At 45.4% G+C, this 22,852-nt stretch overlaps 1 protein-coding gene across 1 annotated transcript in view; it reads right to left on the reverse strand.

Moving 5' to 3' along the window:
• The window catches only part of LOC128901974 (netrin receptor DCC), a 583,836-nt gene that overhangs the window by 291,514 nt on the left and 269,470 nt on the right, over positions 1-22,852 (reverse strand). The window contains exon 3 of the mRNA XM_054184191.1: positions 10,475-10,759. Coding sequence (XP_054040166.1) covers positions 10,475-10,759 — 285 coding nt within the window. The remainder of the gene's footprint in view (positions 1-10,474; positions 10,760-22,852) is intronic.

Consider the following 22,852-nt stretch of genomic DNA (forward strand, 5'->3'; position numbering starts at 1 on the left):
CCCAAACAAAGCAAAACCTCTCCTTTCGTATTTAGCGTTTTTTTTGAGGACACAATGTGCGGTAATGACGTACAGCTACAGGCATATTTTCCATGCTCGTTAAATCAATGACACACAGTTAAAATTCAAAACCACAAATAGGATTTGCAAGCGCGTATATGATTTCCATAGTCCCCATTATACTGATATCTGAGAATACCACACTATTTGCAAAAAAAGAAAAAAAAAGAGATGCCTTCACAAAGCCTTATTGGGATAAGTCATTTCATCTCCTTTTTATAGACGGATAAAGGAGTAATTGAGACATTTTGTGATTTAACTAAGGACATATATGTATTCTGCAGCAGGGAAAGGTCCTGAATTATTATTTTTTTTTCCTCATTCTTATGTTCAAGGCATAGCTTCTGTCACGTTTTACCAGCACACTTTATAGTCAATCACTGACGGTTCTCTCAACAAACCCTCCGATTTGTGTCAATACGCATTGGTAAGAGTTGGGGATAATATTTATTCTCACACCAAATTGGTCTTAAGCAAGCGGAACTCAAGACAACACAATTTATTTCTGCACTCCAAGGCAAATAAGCTGCAAGCGGTTCACTTGGATTCAGCCAAACCGACTCTTCAGCACTCGAGGAGAAAAATGTTACCGCAGTATTTTAGCTACATTCTAAGATTGGGAAGAGAAAAAAAAAGGGGGGGGGGGGGAAAACGCTTTCATAAAAATGCGTTGCATCCTGTTGTATGGCATCTCACTGCACTAAGCTACTTCGTGCTACGCTGCGTTTGTAAGTGCTATTCAATTGACAAAAGACTCCCATCACATCATACACAGGAAAATTTTTCTGAGCGTATTTGGATAATATTGTACTTTGCCGGTAGAATTCTATTTTTTTTTTTTTATTGCAGCAGTTTTTATATTGCAAATTACAGAACTGAGATGCCTTTAATGTGACGCTGATGTGAGAGACTATCTCCAAGTGTTCAATAGTCACATTTCTAAATTTGATTAAAAGAGATAAAGATTTATACCAAATAAAACCCAATTTTGCTCTCCGCTGTCAGCGAAGAAAGGCCAGCAAAATTCCCCAACCTGATCTCGCCATCACGCCTGGAGGCTGAACACTTAATCCCAAGGAGAAAGCAAGGGTTATGTGTGACCAGCGTTAGAGGAATCTGTCATTACAGTGATACCGATCTCTCAATATACAGAATGCATTAAAAATGTATAACCGGAATGCAGTTACTACTTCGGGATTTTGCTTTTTTTGCCTCCACCTCCCAAGCCCCTCGGCTACCGTTTTTCTGCTTCACCTCGTCCATCCTCCTCTCCCCAAAACCTCAGGCCCGTCTCAGCAGAGCGACAGGACCGGGAGCATCTAAGTCATAAGGACGCAAAAAGATCGTAACATCAGCACCGACGCACGGCGGGGCGCAAAGACTTTCTTCTTCCTGTAGTAACTTCAAAATACGTTAACTAAAGCGCAAGGAAAACCGTGCCAAGTCGCTGCTGGAGCGTGAGACTATACATCAGGGGTCCCATTTCCAGCTTTAATGATGATTTCTCGCGAGACACGCCGTTTCCTCATCCATAATGAAGACAAAAATATTTACAGCCCTTTGCCTTGGTTCTTCGAGATCCGCGGGTAAAAGAATAATATAACGTTTATTACTGCAGGGGGAGAGAAGGGATAGTGCTGGTTTGTATTTACAAGACAAAAAGAGGAAGCTTTTTCTCTAGTCATTAAAGTTTTAGAAGGAAAATTGAAACAGAGTGAGGAATGGCTCCCCAACTATTTATCCTCTGTCCTGAAAATGGAGAATAGAGCTGAGGTGAGGAAGTAGCAACGCATTTACGCTCTTCGTTTCAGCTGAGCTTCGGCAGACGTTATTCTAGAGCTACATCGTTCCTTGAGACGCAAAGGCAGAAGCAATTAAGGAGCAGTGGTTTGATCCAGGTAGTAACTGAATCCAGAGAAGAGCCTAATACCAGATTTTCCATGCGGTTCTATGAACATAACTGGAGAGGAGAGAGATTTTTACTCCCAAGTTCCAGTCTGTTTTGAGTTGAAAAAAATAAAGATAATTAAAAAAAAAAACCAACCCAACATAACAGACTAGCTTAGTCAACTCTTAGAAACAAGCAGCAGCCCCAAACTGACTTGTAACTTCATTGGTGAGACAAGCTTTTAAACACTTGCCTAATGGCTGTCCTCTAAGCCAACTCCAAACCTTCTGCAACATTTCTGACACCCTACGGCACTGCGACCTCAGCGTGGATGTCCCCCGTCTCCTGTGCCACGACCCAGCCGTTATCCTTACTGGGATCTCAGCCTCTCCCACAGCACCCTTCCACCCTCATGCTGCTCATTACTCAAGATGAACCTCCAAGATTTTTGGTCATAAGAAAGTATTTGCTCCAGCCCCACGGCTCGCCTGGGAAATAACCAATCATATTAAAATATTCCTTTTTTAATTTTTTTTTTTTTTAATTCTGTCTTATTTATTTTTCGGTATGTACCACCTCTGTGATACATGCATACGCCTTTCAATTGCATTTTTATTGTTATATGGTATATTGGAGAGTACAGGGTCAAGAATACATTCCCTTAGTGACCACCAGCTGCTCAAGGGTTGGGTTGGTTTGTTCCACACCACTGGAAACTTCACGATCCAAAATTCAGAGTCAAGAATTAACGGTCCCGTGAATTTCTCAGCTAATTTTTCCAGCTACATTTTTATTTGGATGTGCCGACCTGAAAACAGCTGGGTTCGGACAAGCTTTTTAAGCCATTCCTGTCAAGATAGTACTACATTTGTTTATTTCTTTTTAAGGAAAAAAAAAAAAGTCTTTAAATAATCAATGCCATACATATAAAAGCACGTGTTCTTTCAAAAATTAGTTGGGTTCTACCGCTTGCACCCAATTCATAATAAACACTGTTTCAGTTATACTTGGAAAAGATCTGTACCCTGAACTTTACTAATTCTTGATATCTTCCACGTACTTTGACTCTCCACAAATCCTCGTTTTTAATTCGTTATTACTATTATCAGATTATGTGCTCCAATATTTAGATTTTTTTCTAATTTCTTTCTAACCAAACTACTGGGGGTTTCAATTACCGCGGCCTTTTCTTTCGGTGTTATAGCAATATTGTTTTGTGCATATATAAAATAGACTTGCAATTCCCCAGTAGCCATCTGATCAATTCCACTTAAATTCCGTCTGCTACCTTGACTCCTGCACAGGGGGAATTCTCTTCTGGTTTAAGAGACAACTTCACAAAATGTAGCGCTGAGGAGACGGTTGTGTGTGTGTTTTTCTGGCAAAGTGGTGGCCAGAGAAGACGACAACGTGTTTGATGGAATTAAATCAAATCAAACAAACAAATGAACAAAAGTCGTCAGTTATATCCATCGTTGCTGATGTTTAGGATCTATAATAGTCGTAGTCATTAATAGTAGTTTATTAGTATGTTGTTATTACTATAATTATTAGTAGTAATAAAACAATACTCCGTATTAAAGCTCTACTGCCACTGTTTAGTATAGAACAAATGTCAAAGCAGAAACACAGGGGCTGTTCCAACCCTACTGAAGTCCTTTTTTGTTTGAGATTCCTTGTGAACTGCATTTCGAGAGCGGAATCGGTGATAAATTTCACAGGGTCTACACCTTGTTCTTCTCTGCCTCCCCAAATTTGCAAGCCAGCCTGTGGCCCGCTGGCTGACAGCATCAGCATCCTCAAACCACCTCAATGTCATAAAGTTACTCGTATTCCAGGAACCTTCCAATAACGACTTACTCCTTCAAATACCTTCAGACATAAACGACGGCATGTTCTTGAGGTCCTTGTTCTGAACCCCATCTGTGTTTCAAATCTAAGGACTAAAACCAATCCCGTTTAGAGCAATGGCCGAAACCTCTCTGCATAATTAATAAAGGCAAACCCTCCCGTGGCAGGCGGCCAGGGCGCGCTGAGCAAAACAGCTCTTCAGTACGTATTAGTTATTTTTCTTGTGATTGCATGGATCTTGGGACCAGCTCCATGCTAAGAGGACATACTGACCGTACGTCCATCCATCTCCACTTTTCTTTCCGCCTAGGCAAGCCGCTATGATGTAGGAAATTGATATTTATAGGTATTATGCACGAGATTACTTAAGCACTAATCAGATTTATCCAGGGGAGAGAGGCACCACGTAGCTCGTTCCGCAGGATTATTGAATAAGCATTTTAAATTTAACCTTTTTTTTTTTTTTTTGTTAAAAGTCAGAATACAGCTGGTTTATAAAGTGACCTCAGCAATGGTGCTCATTTGGGATAACCCAGATACTGGGAGTTATTATAAGGATCTTCTTTAACTCGGAATTTCCCTTGTAAGGACACACACGGACAGACAATACCATGTTTGCTGCCTGGCCTTCAAACCTGACTTTATCAGATGACACTTTAGGAGATTATGTTTACCAAACAAGAAAATATTTTCCCCCCAAATCCATCTAAATACTACCGATAATTAAAAGAAAAAAAAATAATAATAATCGGAGTAATGACACTTCTGCTGCATAAGGCAGCATGTTCTGTGACAGGGTATACCCCATCCAAATGGTCCTCTCCTAATGAGGTAAAAATGAATATTTTAATAGAGATTATCCCAGTTCAGCAGCACAAGTGATGCCCACGCTGGGTACGCTGCTCAGGACAAGGCTTTTAATCCATTTAATTTATTGCTGGGTTTGAAAGGCAGGAGGAGCAGCGCCTAAAAATCCAGCCTTGATTTAAATGCAACTGATGGAAAATTCAGTACAAATACAAACAGTTCCAATGGCTATTATGGGGTTTAAGCATTTAACTTTCTTCCGCGTGCAAGAATACAGCTTCAGGTTTCCAGTCATTAGTTTTTCATGCAGTTTATAAAAAATTGCAGATTAAAGAGCCTTTTCGCCCAAGTAAGTGCTTACAGAGCACACTAACAGCGAGTCTATAAAGATCTCCTGGATAAAGTACAAAATTTCCCCTGTGTTTACCAAAAGGCAGGCTATGTACAGTAAACACTATAATTCTTTTCTGAACTATTATTAATTTATCAACCTTCACTCCCTCAGCTGCTGCCTCGAACTGGAAGCTGGTATTCAGCCGGTTTTCATGGAACCGAAATCCCTCCCCGAGCATCCTTCCCACGCTGGCCTGCGTCACCTGGCCGCTAACTGAGCCCAAAATATACGTTGTTTAAACGAGTTCAGCTTATACCGGGGTCCGGATGCACCTCTGGTATCGTGCATCGCCTCTGCAATTTCTACATCTATAAATGAGACTTTTTTTTGCTGAGGTTTTTGGTTGGTTGCTCTGTTGTTGTTTGGTTTTTATAGGCACTAGTCGAAATTAGGGCAAGGGACCCCTGGCAGGAAATAGGCGCTGGGGAACATAAACGTGAAATTGGTTATATTAAAAAAAAAATAAATTCACAAGTTCAGTATTTATTTTAAGTGGGCTCCATCTGTTTTCATCTAAGAATAAACACTGTAAAGGTTAAGAATAAGGTAAAGACCTGACTCAGACAATTAGTGGCCGTTAGGGAACGTACATCAACGCAGGGATCCTTCCAAGGTATAAAAGATGAGAAGAAATCTTTAGCTCTGGACCCGACACAAGCTCAGTGTGCTGCATGAGGAACGGATGGCTGAGCTTCAAAGCGATTGTGTGCTTCAACTTTGCCAGACCTTCCTCATGACTAAGTTTAATGATAAAACTCATATTAAACAACAAACTCATACCAACCAACGTAATTCAGTATATTCCACCCCTTTTTGTTTCCCAGACAGATATTTAGCAAATTGAATGTCCTCAGAGAAGATACCTCCTGTGTTGACATGACTATTCAAAATCAAGCTAAGACAGCGGTTACTGTATTAGCTTTGTCCCTACCACGATGTTATGCTCAATTTAAGTAAGTCTAACATTCATAGAATAGGTTGTAAGGGACCTTCAAGATCATCTTGTCCCAACCCCCTGCCCTGGGCAGGGACACCTCCCACCAGCCCAGGTTGCTCCAAGCCCCGGCCAACCTGGCCTTGAACCCCTCCAGGGATGGGGCAGCCACAGCTTCTCTGGGCAACCTGGGCCAGGGGCTCACCACCCTCTCACCAAAGAATTTCTGCCTCAGATCTCATCTCAATCTCCCCTCTTCCAGTCTAAAACCATTCCCCCTCGTCCCGTGGCTCCCCTCCCTGCTCCAGAGTCCCTCCCCAGCTTTCCTGGAGCCCCTTGAGGGACTGGAAGGGGCTGGAAGGTCTCCGCGGAGCCTTCTCTTCTCCAGGCTGAACCCCCCCAGCTCTCTCAGCCTGTCCCCACAGCAGAGGGGCTCCAGCCCTCCCAGCATCTCCGGGGCCTCCTCTGGCCCCGCTCCAACAGCTCCGTGTCCTTCTGCTGTTGGTGCCCCAGAGCTGGAGGCAGCCCTGCAGGGGGGTCTCCCCCGAGCGGAGCAGAGGGGCAGAATCCCCCCCCTCGCCCTGCTGCCCACGCTGCTGGGGATGCAGCCCAGGCTGCGGGGGGGTTCTGGGCTGCCAGCGCACATTGCGGGGTCACACTGAGCTTTTAACGTCGTTGTTCTTTTACAAAGCGGAGTCACCTAAGCATCAAAGCAAGCCTGAGCGCACGAGGCAACTTCTGCACACACTCACTTAAACCTGACCATTCACCTCTCCTTCCTAATTCCTTCTTGGGGGATCCATTCCCACTCGGTCCGTTTTGCTGCCGTTTTCCTTCTCTAAAGTGCAACCACGAGGAAGGAGCTGAATCACGCAGCAGCAGCCAAATTCTATCCGCATTAAATATGAAGGCATTACATGATATCGTTACCGTTATCTCGCACCGCAGCTCAGCGGAGAGGCTCGGGGACAGAGGAGGAACCTCCAGAACAGACAACAGCACAGCGGCAGATTACTTGAACGGCTAAGGATAAATGCAGGATTATTATTTATAAACAGAGAATTAATAGCTTCCAGGCACCGAACTACTCAACTTCTGCTTTTAAAATGCCATCTGTGTTTCTGAAGCGTACAGACCTCCCGAAGAAACTTACTCCTTAATTTACAGAAGCAACGAATTGCGCTAAGAATTAATTCCTTAGTGCCCGTTTGTACGAGATGATCTGCTTTCCTTTTCGTACGGTAGCATTACTCCCTCTAAATTATTAGATGAGCGCATGTAGTTATCTCTGAATACGCATTCCCTACGTTTTCATTATTTGCTGAAAATTTTTAACCTGGAAGTTTCTGGACCTCAGAGAAAAGAAGGTAGAAAGGTGAAAAAAAAAAAATAAATACGCATTTGAAAGGAGCTTTCTGCAAAAAGCTGCAACGGCCACTCGTAAAATTAAGAGCAACAGATAAAACCTGACACATTATAAACTCCTCAAGAGTTTTGCTCAGGTTTGCTGGGCTTTTCTATAAAGGCACTTCAAAATCCGTTGTCGCGTGGGCTGGGTCCTTCTGGTTTCTGACGGAGGATTTATTGAGGCTGGGGCTGTTCGGGAAATGTGTTTATGGATGCGCTGGGGGGAGAATCCGCCCCTTCCAGAGCCTCCCCAGGCAGAACCGAGCTGCACATAGGAAAACAGTCACTTGTAAAGTGTCTTTTACTTATCAAAGTAAAAACTTCGATGCCCAGTGCCTTGCCCCACCTTTCAGACACATTAAGCACCTACGAACTACTTCTCTTTAGTTATAGAGGTTGGAGGCTCACCTATTCCTATTACCTGGAGAGTTAAACTACATCGGGTCTGGTAGGCTGAATTCTACTTTTTTTGTGCAGGAAATCAGTAATTCCTTCATCCATTTTTTTTTGTTTTTCTTACCCGTATTCATATTGGATGATGATTTTTTTTTTTTCTATCAGGAGGAGATACAGACATCTCCAGACCCACCACAACATCAAATCAAATATTTAAGCCGCAGGCGCTTTGACTAAAGAAACTAAATGACGAAAGATGTTTATCCCTCCTTCTTTTTTCTTGCGTTCTCTTTGGAAGCTGGAGAGATGATTAGACGTTATTTGCCAGGATGGTGGTCAGTTTTGCCACAAATCCTGACAGATATGCTGTGCGGTCAAACAAATCACAACCACTCACTGTAGGAACAGCAGCGTTTTAAAAATAGAGAATTATGACATACTACCTAACCTTTTTGTTTGGTTTTGTTGCCTGTTCCTTTGAATAGGATTTAAAGCTTTCACTTTTTTTTTTTTTCTCCTCACTAACCGGGGAAAAGGCCAACAAGAGTATTCTGCCTTCACTAATTATGGAAGAGGAGAGCTGCAAACTGAAGACAGATTTCTACCAACAGGCGAAGAACAGGAGAGGCAGAATTAGCAGCAAAGTATCAGATAGCTCTGAAGCATCAAAGCGTGCACACAAGAACAAAACTCCCAAGAGGCTCAATAAGATCTGAATTTTTGTTTCAGGAGCACCACTCATTTCTTATAAGAGCTGCTGTCTGCTCACATTATTCAGAAATGAGACCTTGTGCTGCTTGCCCTAAGCCAAACTCTAACGGACTCCACTAGTTCCCTTGTTCTATATTTTCCTCATTATTTGCTCCAGTGTTTCCCTGGTATAAAATTTTAACATGCTAGGGAAAGATAAATTAATTCCCCTCTCTCCTATAGACAGCCTGAGAGAGGCCATTTAGCCAGGATGTTAACGACCGAAACTGGGAACAGGAAGAAACATCCATCCATCCTCAAATGATCAGCAATGTAGACACATGACAAATTAACAATACTCTGAGGACCTGAGGAGGCTGAGAGAAATCTTCCCGGTCTCTCTAAAATACAAAGTCTTGTGATTCTCTTAATTTTAATCAAGACATCTGAAAAAAAAAAAAAAAATAGGTGTTTTTTCCCCCACAGCTCTCATTGCCATCAATAAGAGATGCTGGAACAGGTTGCCCAGAGAAGCTGTGGCTGCCCCATCCCTGGAGGGGTTCAAGGCCAGGTTGGACGGGGCTTGGAGCAACCTGGGCTGGTGGGAGGTGTCCCTGCCCAGGGCAGGGGGTTGGACTAGATGATCCTTGAGGTCCCTTTCCAACCCAAACCATTCTGTGATTTCACAACCGTGGAGGCACGAATGCCTCCAGCACTGCCCAATGCGTAAGGAACGACACACGGCTTTCAGGCTCATGATGAGCTTGGAAGCCCCAAGGGCAGCCTCCCTTGGGCAGCCCATTAGATAAACCAACACATGGGGAACAGGTCCACGCTATGGAGATCGGGCACAAAATCTGGTCCCCAAAAAGACAGGGAAAAACCTGCAGGGAACCAGGTGATGTGGTCTTTGGCTGTTCTGGTTGTTATTTTGCTTTGCAGCTCCAAAAAGAATCAGCATCTACTACTGCAGTGGAGAGTGAGGACACGGCTTTGGTTTGTAATCCCAGGTTTAGAGGGTGAGGGGGTTTAGTTTGTCTCTTTTGGTGTCAAATTGCAAAACACAAGAGGAACTGTAATCCCCCAAATTCCACTGCAATAGGAGCTGTTATAAACCACTCCTAGAAGTGTGGACGATCTCATCAAGTTTCACATGTTGTGAGCACATGGACACTTCCCTAGGACTGATCCCGGCCTTCCTGATTTCAATAGCATGTGGACCACCTCAGAAGTCTGAGAATCCTGCTCAGTTACCTCTCAGGGAGAAATCATGCAAGCCGACAACATTCGTCTAGAAAATTCATGCGTAAAAAGTTTCTAAAAATACAACATCTCTGTCCCACTTCATTAGCGCTTACATGTTAGTGTGTAGAACTAGAAAGGAAGGAGATTTCACAGCGATACCTTTTTCAAACCACTCTCCTGGCGCTCGGTTCTCGGTACTATACTGCAGTGGTAAACCATCTATTTAGTTGATGAGTTTATTACGAGAGAGAGCAAGATGCTCACTTGGCATGGAATTTAGGAACATTACCTGTCCCAGTTAAATGGTGTCAGATCCCAAACTGCACTCTGGCCAACTTGGCAGATCACACCAGGCACTGAAGCATCCAAGCAATCTAACTTTGAGTAGGTAAATTCAGCAGCCAATCCCACCAGATTGCCTTCCCAATCAACGGGGTGAGAGGAGCTCTTCCAGAGAGCGCTCTGGGACAATAATTAGGGTGCTCTGAGGTGAGAAGTACTTCCCTCTCTCCATTGACCATGTCAAAGAGACCAGCTTCAAGCATATCTAAATTTGGTACTTGGAAGTCAGGCAGCGTGAATACTTTCCTATGGTGTCAACGCCTCACCTTTGCATCCAACTGCTTCTAAAGGTCTCCAGGCTCTTCCATGTGAAGAAGAACTTGGAAGCTTGTAGAAGTAACTGGAGAGAAAGGGGGATAGATCAGCCTAGCTGCCCCAGGAGGAGTGACTGCTCTTTCAGAGAACCAAAGGACACGACCAGGCAGGAGAGAAAGGCGGTATAGAAGGGTCTAGTTCTTACCTGCCAAAACTCTGACTTCAGCATCGTTTCCAGTTCTTGAACTGGCTGGGTTTTTGGCCAGACATCTGTAGATCCCGCTGTCCCCATGCTGAACCCTGCTGATCTGTAAAGCTCCGGAGGGCAGGACAGCCACCCGCGGGTCACCCGGGCTCGGGAACAAGTCCTCCTGGTTTCGCTGCCAGTGCACCACGGGCATGGGCTCCCCGACAACTTCACACTTGAGCAGAACCGTGTCTCCTGCGAAAGCCGTGACAGATTCTGTCTGGGAAAGGAACCTCAGTGGTCCTGCAAACACAAGGGGAAAAAAAAAAAAAGCAGGCAATTATATAGCTGCTGAAAATAGAAGTCGCACACTGTTTCCATGCTGATTTGGAATTTGTTAACAATCCTGACTAAATAAATAAGTAAAAAAAAAAAAAGTGATATTCTGAAAACTGCTTGGAGATTGCTATAATGGCAGGGTGACTAACACCTTCCTTTGTAAACTAGACTCGTTAACAGCAAAGAAAAGATGCGTTATCAACATAAAGAGTAACAAACCCACTCAGGAACAACTCTGTCAAAGTACAGATATGCCATCACGCAATTCACACTGCTCAGAAGAGGGTGGTGTTCAAAGGAAAGTGCAACTAAACCTACGGAAGGTTAGGAAAATGTTACGGTCGCATCTTGCTGCATTTCTCCTTCCCTCCAAATAAAAGGAAAAAGACTCTCAAAAGCCTCTGCTAAATAAGTTACCTGGGTCACATAATCAAATACTTCAAAGGAGAAGTGGCCTGCGTCTGGTTTCCCTTGAAATATTTTTGCTTTGTAAGGGCAGGAGAGCAGAGCTGGGAGCTTTAATTGCACGACCCCCAGATGCCCCAGCCTCACTCAGCGCAAAAGCAGGAGGACCAACCACGTCCCTCCCGAGCTACGGGAGAAAAACCCATCAAGGACAGGACACGGTCTGCAAAATTCAAAGTGCAAGTGAAAGATGACGTCAAGATCGTGGACTTCATTACCTGGAATCATTGTTGCTTTACAAATAGCATAAGAGAGGTGAAGAGAGAAGAAGAGAGGAAAAAAAAAAATCAGCCCTCTTCCCAGCCAAATATGATAAGGACAAATCAAAAGATAAGCCAAAGCCACTGCTTGGATCAGGGATGTGCTAGAGATAGTGTGGACATTTTGGGGACCTGCTCTGGCTCTAGTCCTGGCCAGTCCCTAGAAACGGCCCCAGCAGCCCCAAGCCTGGTCGGGCAAGCCCATCTGCCTGCAGGGACTCTGGGAAGCCATACCAGTAAATACCATCCACTCAGAAGGGTGGGCAAACATGCACCAAGTGGTGACAGAGTGAAAAACTTAATCATAGAAACATACAATTGTCAGGGTTGGAAGGGACCTCAAATATCCTCTAGTTCCAACCCCCTGCCCTGGGCAGGGACACCTCCCACTGGATCAGGTTGCTCAGAGCCCCGTCCAGCCTGGCCTTAAAAACTTCCAGGGATGGGGCTTCCACCACCTCTCTGGGCAACCTGTTCCAGTGTCTCACCACCCTCATGGGGAAGAACTTCTTCCTAACGTCCAGTCTGAAACAACCCATCTCTAGTTTTGATCCATTCCCTCTAGTCCCACCATTACCCGACATCCTGAAAAGTCCCTCCCCAGCTTTCTTGTAGGCCCCCTTAAGAGACTGGTAGGCCACTAGAAGGTCTCCTCAGAGCCTTCTTTTCTCCAGACTGAACAACCCCAACTCCCTCAGTCTGTCCTCAGAGGAGAGGTGTTAAGAGACAACACTAAAAGCCACCAAAGAGTATACAAGAAACAAGCATCTTCTACATCCTATCAGCCAGGCTTTCCAAAGGGAGCTGTCAGTAGGGGCTATTAAAGAAGCTGGGGAAGCAAAGAATAAAGCCCCCAACTTTCCAGACACTAAAATGCCACCCAAATATTCAGCAAATCAGCGTATTGGGGAATGATGTGTACTAGAAAAGACAGTTTAGTGGGAGCCCCCGGTTCAAACATCTATTTCCTGGCGTGATTTTGGCCCCCACCATCTCTTGTCTCAGTTCTCCTCCAACATGTTGCTCCTGTGTCCCAGAGCATCTCCAAGGATGAGGTCTCCCATCCTGGGTGAAACGCTCCCAACGAGCTGAAGCAGGGACATTCTTTGGCAAGTCTGAAACTGTCTCCGCGAAGGCTTCCTAATGGCATTGCCACCCGTGAAAAAGCGCCGATGTGAATCTGCTGTGGTGTGAGGAGTGGTATTCCCTAATTGCCGTGTTTCCACATTATCCCTCTGAACAAAGCGAGCCAAGAAGAGGCAGTCGTTCCTGACCCCATCCACCCTCCTTACAGCGAGGATGCTACTTTCCAGCCGAGCTATTGGCACAGACGCACAAGTAACAGCTTTTCACCCCCAGCAAAGCTGGTGCAAGCTAGAAAAATAGAAGCACTCAACGCTTTAATTAAAAAAAACCAACATAAATAATTGAAGATAAACACAGTGTGAACAGTGATGGAAAGCTGTTGAAAACTGCAGACTTTTCCAGGAGGAACGACAGCTAAATCTAACAATTTACTGTAAAAACTAGGATGAAAACAACCAGACTTTTTTTCCCCCCTCCTCAGAAATCCCTACGATAATCCCAACAGCTTCCTCCTTCGGCAAAGAAAATAGTGATAGTCTTAGTTCTAGTGCAGACTGACCTAATCCTAATGTGATTCACGGCGTGACTTCTTATTTCTCCCGCCATCCCCCTGCGCACAGGCAGCTCGCGCTCTGCCCCATCTCCCTTCCTGCAGGTATCCCAACCCTTTTTCTTTTAAAGATTAAACAAAAACAACAAACCACATAATAAAAGTCTCTGCATAACAGATCAGGATGCTGCAAAAAACCTTTTGCTGTGTTCCCAGTGAAAAGACATCAACCACCTTTTCCCATGGTTACATTCAGAACTCATCCATCTCTCTGCAAGACCATAACATACGAGATCTTAAAACTATCATTGGGGCTTCACGGCTCTCCTGGCTTACGCTCATTTATTTTAAAGACAGTTTTTGAAGCTACGCAGATGTTTGGGTTGTCGGGAGCTGGCTCAAGGGAACGGACCAGCAAATACATTCTGAGAAAGTCACTTTCCGAGACGGACTCTGGAATTAAAGATTGCAGATCCACGGCCATGGCCAAAGAGGCGCAGATGCACCTCCTTCCATTCTACCCAAAACCTACTTAGGAAACTTAATTGGAAGCGGTACCCGGCTCCGATTTACCGTGCAGTCCGGTTGGCAGCCTATCAGGATCCCCATCTTTCCTTCCAGAAGACCCAATTATTAAGCAATTAAAGTTCAGTTAATAAAAAGGCTTATCATTTGGGGGACAGACCTCAGGGTCTGGAACATGTTTAGCTATTAAATATTCAGCAATTTAGTAGCACTCAGTACAATCCCCCAGAGAAGAACTGTTTTAAATGCTTTGTTTGTTTCAAATTAAAGGCTGCAAGGTTACTTAACATCAAGACAAGACCTTTTTTTCACTTTCAATTCACATAATAGCTGAAGGGCAAGAAACCAAGGTAATGAAAAACAGTGATTTCCTTCTGCTCGCTTCAGAAAATAGGAAAGAGAGCGAGCATGGGTGAGCGAATCTGGAAATGTAAATATTTTACAAACTGCCGCCTAATTCTCTCTTCCATGGGCTGGTTTCCAAAAGAGTGCTATACTTTAGTTACTCTCTATATTCTTTTGCGTTTGCTAGCTCCCATTTACAATTCTGAAAAGATTTACAGGGAGCAATGTGCTGCAGGAGCATCAGAACAAGACCGACAGAGTTCGAATAATCCGAGAACAGACGTGGCACTTGGGTTCCTTCATAGAAACAAGAGCTAAATAAACTCTTCTCCTCCTTGTTGCAAACCCCATTCTCATGGGAGTGAGAGCCGTTCACCTCCGAGGAGATAAAACCGATGAAGAGCTGGACACTCAGACTTCCGATTTAGAAGAAACTAATTGGGGGGAAAAAAATAATCAACAAGTTACCAATATGCATTTAGAAATACTTTTTATATAAAGTATTGGCACAGTCCAGGACCAGGCAGCCACTCCTAGTACCGGCTGTCAGCCTAATGAGAAGGACTCAAAGGGATGGATTTAAATATTACAATAAAATGAATATTAATAAGAGATTTTATGCCCTTGCATTTTTTATATATGAAACGTGGGCAGTTAAGGTTTATAGAGATGGAAGTTAAACCAATTTGCCACAAAGGGCACCTCGGTGCGAAGCGAAGGAGAGGAAGGTGTCCGATTGTCTGAGAAGCCAAGGATGGAAACCTGCCCGGTGCTTCGAGAGACGACGAGGCGAGACGACGACACATCGAGTAATTACAGGCCTACTTACTATTACCTATTTCCAGCACGAGAAAAGTTCAACCGCTCCTCACACTTGTGTCTGGTAAGGGAAATACTTCACCCTGCTAGGAGCTGACTATTTCAAATATGTCATCAACCTGGGCCTGTACTGGGACCATGCCAGAGGAAACGCAAAATCGCAGCAAGGAGACACTAATTTGCTCTACAGTCCCCATTTCCAGCTGCTCCCTTTGCTTCAGCCATTGGCACGGGATACAGGAGACCATGGATGATCTCTTACTAGCCGCTCAAGTTTACGTGCCCAAGCTAAAAATATATAAACAGCATTAATGTGTGAGCATTTGCCCTTTACGCCTAAATTAGACCAGCCATCTCCCATGGCTTCCCACCTAACTCAGTGCGGAGTGGAGCTTTCCTCCAGACAGGCAGAGAGGAATCCCTCTTGCCCTCCCCTGGCTGGGGAACCCCTGGACATTACCTAAATTAAGCAACTACATGTTAATTGTATTGATACCCAGCTGGGATTAATCAATTAAGAGCTCATGACCACTACAAACAAGGCAGAATCTCTCATTTTTTACTATTTTTTTTAATTTTAAACACAAACCACATTCAGTACTCTGACTATGCAGAGCATGTTTAAATCCCAAGCTTCACCCGTGAACACAAAGTGCTGCAACTCCGGCTGCAATGCACGGACACGGGGAGATCAAACACACAGAAATACTCTGTGAAAGAGGGAATATGAGCGTCTCCGATGGTTTTGATTTATGATGCGAACATACGATCGCCTCGATTTCTCCTGACTCTGGAGATGCACATCAGCAAACTTAGCTAGAAGTTAGCATGGCTGTTTGAAACAACATAAATTGTGGGTAATGACAATATAGTCAACATCACGTATGACAGAATGGTTTGGGTTGGAAGGGACCTTAAAGCCCACCCAGTGCCACCCCCCTGCCCTGGGCAGGGACACCTCCCACCAGCCCAGGTTGCTCCAAGCCCCGGCCAACCTGGCCTTGAACCCCTCCAGGGATGGGGCAGCCACAGCTTCTCTGGGCAACCTGGGCCAGGGGCTCACCACCCTCACAGCAAACAATTTCTTCCTCAGATCCCATCTCAATCTCCCCTCTTCCAGTTTAAAACCACTCCCCCTCGTCCTATCACTACATGCCCTTGTAAAAAGCCCCCCTCAGCTTTCTTGTAGGCCCCCTTCACATGCTGGAAGGCTGCTATAATGCCATCACCTCTACCCTAAACTAGTCCATCAAAAAATAAGATATTGAAAAGTAACTGAGACTCTAATTTGCTATTTTCTGTTTTCCCAGCTGTCATTTCTGCAGCAACCCAGCAGTAACCCACCATCGCTGCCCTGTGGAGATACCGAAATGCAGGTGTCCGTGCCCCTGAGCCTCCAGCAGCTGCAACCGAAGGGAGAACAGACAGAGTTTAAAGTCTGGAAGTTTGATTTAAGAAGTCAGACTTCAACAAGGATGACTCCGGTCTACGGCCCTGTCAGCGGGAGATAAGGATCGACGTGGGCTTGGCATTCAAATTGGGTATTGAGATCCAAGTAATTACTTATGAAGCACAGTGGCAGGCAGGCCCAAATAGCTCCAGATCAACCCAAGTACAGCTAGTTATATAGTTGTGTCCACAATCATTTCGATTAATTATTATACGTGTGTATATATAAAAATCCGAGTGCATCACAGCCTTTGATTTGTATTCTTCTGCAAACAGGAGATAATATCATTTCAATTTCATAGATGAGGAACTGAGTCGCCGAGATACAGGTTAAAACATTGGAAGGCAGCAAAGCCACAGCAACTGGCACCCCAGTAGCTTATAAGATGTGGCAGTTTCTAACCGAGCAGGGTTCCTTGGGGTTTTTTTTAGGCACTTTTGGAAATGCTACAGTGAGCGACTTGCTCGCTCAGGGTCACAGGAGAAATCCAAGGGAAGCAGGGGTTCAAACCAGGATCTCCCAGCTCTTCTGTAAATCTACCACTGTTCCCTTCCCTTCTATAAAACTGAGTGGGAGTTTCTTTCGGGGTACCCACAAACTGAAACAAACAGAAATACAGCTCAGGGATTAGCCAAGGCAGGAGAGGAAAGTAAGGTTTACGCTGAGTTCTCAGTTTTTCAGCAGAAAGGAGGAAAATCCTTGTAAGGGAACGAGCTTAAAGCACAACTCAAGCCTGCGGGCTCTACTGGAGAGGGGCTGACAATGTACTTCCTGCAAAGAAAACTTTAGGACAACCATCACCAGACACCCTAAAAAAGAAAATAGCGAAGGAAGACTTTAAAACAGACACTATTATGGTTCAGACTCATTGAGCAAGTGTCAAAAAAATACCCACTTCACATGCTCTTCTGCTGGCCTCTTAGCATGTGCCTCATTGCTTTTGGATCGAGGAGTGACTCATCCTGCTTCGTGCCAGGGGAGTGAAAGCAGCTTAGATGTTTTCAGCCAGATTCATCCCAAACTCCCAGCCAAACAAAGCATTTGGCCTCATTTCAGGAGAGCCAAACTGCGATGGCTTTTTTTAGCCTGCACATTTAAGGGCGAGACCAATTATTTCTGCAACTTGTACTTCGCATTCGATTATCGCACTGGAAAACGCATCCTGACATTCCTGCTGTGAAGTCCTCTAGTCTTTAGCCAGCCCTCCCAGCTGCACCGCCAAGACGGAAAGGGGCAATCCCTGCACTTCTCTCTCCGCAGCCCTTCTGGGAGGAGGAGAATTTAGTTGACCTCGAATAGTAACACAGCTCTGGAGAGAATCTCTGTGCTGGGTCAACTTAGACCAAAGTCAAAGAAACAAGGTACAGATTTTATAGTTGACTGTAAAAGCAATAGTAATGTATAAATTGATATACAAAAGAGGATTTAGGGGAGAGTTTAGGCTCAAACACTTGCAACCCTGATGCTACTTCACCATGAAGCGCCCCAGGCATCCTCATCTTTTGAGGAGGTTTTAATCCTCATAGTCTACTGTTAGATTAGGTTCCTGATATCATGCCAGGAGAAACACCATGTCTCCTCTTAAATGACATGGAGAGGAAGGGTCAGAAGCCATCTGTTCCTCCATCAGCCCTACCCTCGTGTGGACACGTTCACACAAGCGCTGTTGAACTCACTGGAGATGAGATAGAAACCATAACTCGTGAACCATAAGTTTTCTTCCACGTAGGAAGAAAATTTCCCCTCTTCCAGTGCGGGGGCACATAGAGGTCTCCTCCAGCACAGCAATTTTCTCTCCCAGCATGTACAGTCCATTACAAATATTACAGCACCAATTCTTGGCAGCAATCTAATTCCACCACAAAAGGCTAGCCTGAAGGAAGATGAAGCCAGGATCTGCCCTTTGATGCCTCTTACCTATCACAAGAAATAAATGAACTTATTATTCTGAAAAAAGACTTTTCCCTAACCTGTGTTACTGATGTCAGCTCAGATTATCAAAACTGCAAGAATTTTAGAATCTAATTTACTTGTCACCTTTTACGCAGCTCGCTTGCTGGCTTCCCTCAGCCTAACGCATGGAAACAATCTATTTTTTCCATCCACATATTTATGCTGTAGGGGGATTTTCATCAAGGATTCAATGCCTCTGTGGTCAGTTCTACTTAGTCTTCGCAGATCTTTCTTTCCGATTGGAAGCACTAGCACAAAGCGGTTGTGCCTGAATGTCCCACATATGCAGGATACGTTCAGAACAAAAAATATTTCCATTTTAAGCAAATAATTCAAGTACAACCGTCGAGATTGCTTTGCTCTTCATTCTACAGGATTTGTCGGCGTTCCAGAGTTCATGAGAACCAAATGTGTCGTTCTTCAAGATCACGCCTTGAAACTATGTCCTTCTTATAGCCACAGGTAGAACATGAATCTCCAGAGCTCCACACCTATAGCTCCCTACGGCCATTCACGCAGTGGGGTGGATCTAGTTCCTCTCTCACAGTTTCCACAGCATACAGCCACAGCTGGCAGCTTAAGACTATTTCCTGACTTCTCAAAGAGAAAGGGGAAAAAAAAATAAAATCAAAGAACCATCGAGTAGTTAGGCTTGGAAGAGACATTTAACAGTCATCTAGTCCAACCCCCCTGCCATGAGCAGGGACACCTGGGTCACACCAACCCCATGGACGCTCCAGGCCTGGCGCAGAGCGGCTGGAGAGCTGCCCAACGGAAAAGGACCTGGGGGTGTTGGTCGACAGTGGCTGAATATGAGCCAGCAGTGTGCCCAGGTGGCCAAGGAGGCCACCAGCATCCTGGCCTGTGTCAGGAACAGTGTGGCCAGCAGGGCTGGGGCAGTGACCGTCCCCCCCTGCACTGGGCACTGGGGAGGCCCCACCTCAAGTGCTGTGTCCAATTTGGGGCCCCTCACCACAAGAAAGACCTTGAGGGGCTGGAGCGTGTCCAAAGAAGGGCAACGGAGCTGGTGCGGGGTCTGGAGCACAAGTCTGGTGAGGAGCGGCTGAGGGAGCTGGGGGTGTTCAGCCTGGAGAAGAGGAGGCTGAGGGGAGACCTTCTCGCTCTCTGCAGCTCCCTGAAAGGAGGGGGTAGCCGGGGGGGGGTTGGTCTCTTCTGCCAAGGAACAAGTGACAGGACAAGAGGAAACAGCCTCAGGTTGTGCCAGGGGAGATTTAGGATGGATATTGGGAAAAATTTCAGGGTTGTCAAGCATTGGAAGAGGCTGCCCAGGGCAGTGGTGGATTCACCATCCCTGGAGGTATTTAAAAGCTGGGTAGACGTGGTGCTTAGAGACATGGTTTAGTGGTGGTTTTTGTCAGTGTCAGGTTGATGGTTGGACTCAATGATCTGAAAGGTCCCTTCCAACCTAGGCAATTCCATGATTCTACCTTCAACTAGACCAGGTTGCTCCAAGCCCCGGCCAACCTGGCCTTGAACCCCTCCAGGGATGGGGCAGCCACAGCTTCTCTGGGCAACCTGGTCCAGAGTCTTACCAACCTCAGCGTAAAAAATTTCTTCTTTCTATCTAGTCTGAAAGCACAGTAGATAGTCAAAGCAACACAACTGCTAATATTTATTAACAAGCCCGCATGATATACAGAATCTCTGGGAGGGTAACTCACTGCCATTCACAGTAGTACAATACACCTGCGTCGGGAAAAGAAATACTACCCTAAATTTTTATCATCCACCGACAAGCCCACCTACTGCTTTGCCCCTGTTAGTACACAAATCAGAGGGTGTAAATCTCTTCATCTTCTTGTCGGCTGCTCTTGCCAGCACTCGTGGCTTGCAGCCAGCGAGCAGAACAGGCTTCCTGCCTGTCGCCAATGAAATCATCAAATCTGCTCGTCAAACAGGAAATGAGCAAGAAGAAAACAGGCCTTTTTTTAATCGCTGAAGAATCTAAAAAAAAGGGCCATATTTCAAAATCCCTATTTAAAACAATAAAAAAAGCAGGTGCTCTCATTTGCACGCCATGCGCTGGGAGTTCGCTGGTGCTAGCAGCGTTCGAGTCCATAATATTTAAAGCCCTGCACTTGGAACAGCGACTTCTCTTCCATAAAGCACTGCAGAAGTATTATAAAGATGCCCTGAGCGGACCAGCAATCTCTTGATGTAACAGTCTAGAAATGTAACATGATATTTTTGTGACTTGCCTCATTTAAAGTACTTCAGAACCACCTTGAGAAGACCTTCAGAGTAATTAGGCGTAACTCCAGCCCCACCTTCTAATAAATGAACAGTCTTCAAGCAGGACGGAGGCATCCCTGGCACTGGAAGATGGAAGGAGCAGCCATGCAGTCACCCCTGCCTCCTGGTTGTCCTGGGCCACCACCAACAGCACCGAGCTGAGCGGTATCATGGGACAACAGCAGCCAGAGTGAAAACCCTGCTGAACTGGAAGAGGGGAGATTGAGATGAGATCTGAGCAAGAAATTTTTCACTCTGAGGGTGGTGAGCCCCTGGCCCAGGTTGCCCAGAGAAGCTGTGGCTGCCCCATCCCTGGAGGGGTTCAAGGCCAGGTTGGACGGGGTCTAGTGGGAGGTGTCCCTGCCCAGGGCAGGAGGTTGCAACTAGATGATCTTTAAGGTCCCTTCCAACCTAAACCATTCTATGAACCAGTGCTAAATGCATACCTAAGCCACTACCCAAGTGAAGCTTGCACAGCACAACAGTACCAGTTAGCCCCAGCAGACCCAGTAAGGGTTAGTGTGGTCTACACAACTACCGCAAACCTGTCATGCAAACCCCACCCGCTGTGGCTTCTGGATCCGGCTGTCTGCTTTGAGCCTCATCTTTCCGAAACCTGAAATGCCTAACGCAATGTGAACTGTGGTTTATTCTCCAATGATGGCAATGGGTGTTTCTGACGTGACAGACCAGTTCTGACATACGGAAGGTCAGTCTGTGCAGAGCAAGGAGGGGTAGGACTCTGTTACTCTGAATAACAGATTCTGCCCAGACAGCAGAGACCATGTTTATGTATGTTCCCTTCCCCTAATCCAGTCATGGACTATCCTTCTACAGTGCTTTGAAAAGCCAGAACATACATAAATTACTACTGATCCAACTCACAACAAAAAGCTGCTCCTCTGCTCCCTCCTCCGTTGACTACTCACAGAAGATCAAATCAAGGCCAAGGCATCAGCCTTCTAGTTCAAGGCACTTAATGCCGCGAGCTCACAGGACCTATTTAAAGAAAAGATCAATTCAAAACTCTCCATTGTCAAATACCGCTCATCTTCAGCCGAGATCATCTCGCTTGTGCTGGAGACCAGACTTTCTCAAGGACTGGGACAGACGTGCAAACTCTCACAAGAAAAATAAAAAGATTCATCAGAGGTTTCAGAAGCTTCAGATGCAAACACACGGGGAAATTTATTTTAACTCATCGAGTGCAAGCGCTGGGCATCTCCAACGCACAGGGCACGGGCTAAGTGTGCTGAGCTACACGTGGCTCTTCCATAACCGCCTGAATGCAGAGACAGAGGCTGCTTGGGAGAAGAAGCAGAGAGGATTGCACAAGGCGATGTCAAACCAAGGAAGAAGATGGGAAGGATGGGAAGCACTGGAGTACAAGATGCAAATGCAGCACCTGAGAAGTTCTGGCTGCCGTCCATTTCGCTTCCTTTCAGCTGTTTTATGCTTTTAGGGTTTGTTTCAGGTGGGCATCCATTTCCATGGCTCTTGCCTGGTGAAAATCTTCGAAAGCCACTTATTCTAGTAAAGCTAACTGCAGTTCCCCAGGGGCAGGACGCACCACTAGTGATTAAAGGGACACTACAGGTCAAGGAACTTTGTTTGGACAAACTTCCCAGAGCATGAACGTCAAACTTTGACTCCACAAGCACGGGCTGGGAATATCTTCCATCCTTAATAAAGATGAGACCAACAGGATGTTTAGATATTGTATGCAAACCCACGGGGTGTGAAGCAGCTCAATCCCCGATAGGTTTAACTGTGCCACAGAAGGCATCCATTCCTCTCAAGTGCTGCAACATAGTTCAAGAGACAAGGAAAAAAACCCCAAAATCTTAAAAGTTTATCCTTTCTCTAGACCATTATCTGACATGCTGCATGAAAACATGCTTTAGTTCCATCTCCTCTCATTCCATTCCACTGAGAAGTTTCAAAGCACATCCATCAACTTATTTACCGTACCCGCGTCCCAGTGGATTTGTCGCAGTGCGATCTGAGCACCATGAACATGACTTTTCACCCCTGAAAGGTGGGAATTCCCCTCAGGCCATGGTCAACCATGGTTCTACAGGGACTGGCAATGCCTCTGGAGATGGCACACTTAGAATCATAGAATTGTTAGGGTTGGAAGGGACCTTAAACATCCTCTAGTTCCAACCCCCCTGCCCTGGGCAGGGACACCTCCCACTGGATCAGGTTGCTCAGAGCCCCGTCCAGCCTGGCCTTAAAAACTTCCAGGGATGGGGCTTCCACCACCTCTCCGAGCAACCTGTTCATCCTCGTGGCCCTTCTCTGGACACACTCCAGCATGGCCATATTTCTCTTGTAGCAGGGGCTCCAGA

The sequence above is a fragment of the Rissa tridactyla genome, chromosome W, assembly GCF_028500815.1.
Source record: "Rissa tridactyla isolate bRisTri1 chromosome W, bRisTri1.patW.cur.20221130, whole genome shotgun sequence".
NCBI lineage: Eukaryota > Metazoa > Chordata > Aves > Charadriiformes > Laridae > Rissa > Rissa tridactyla.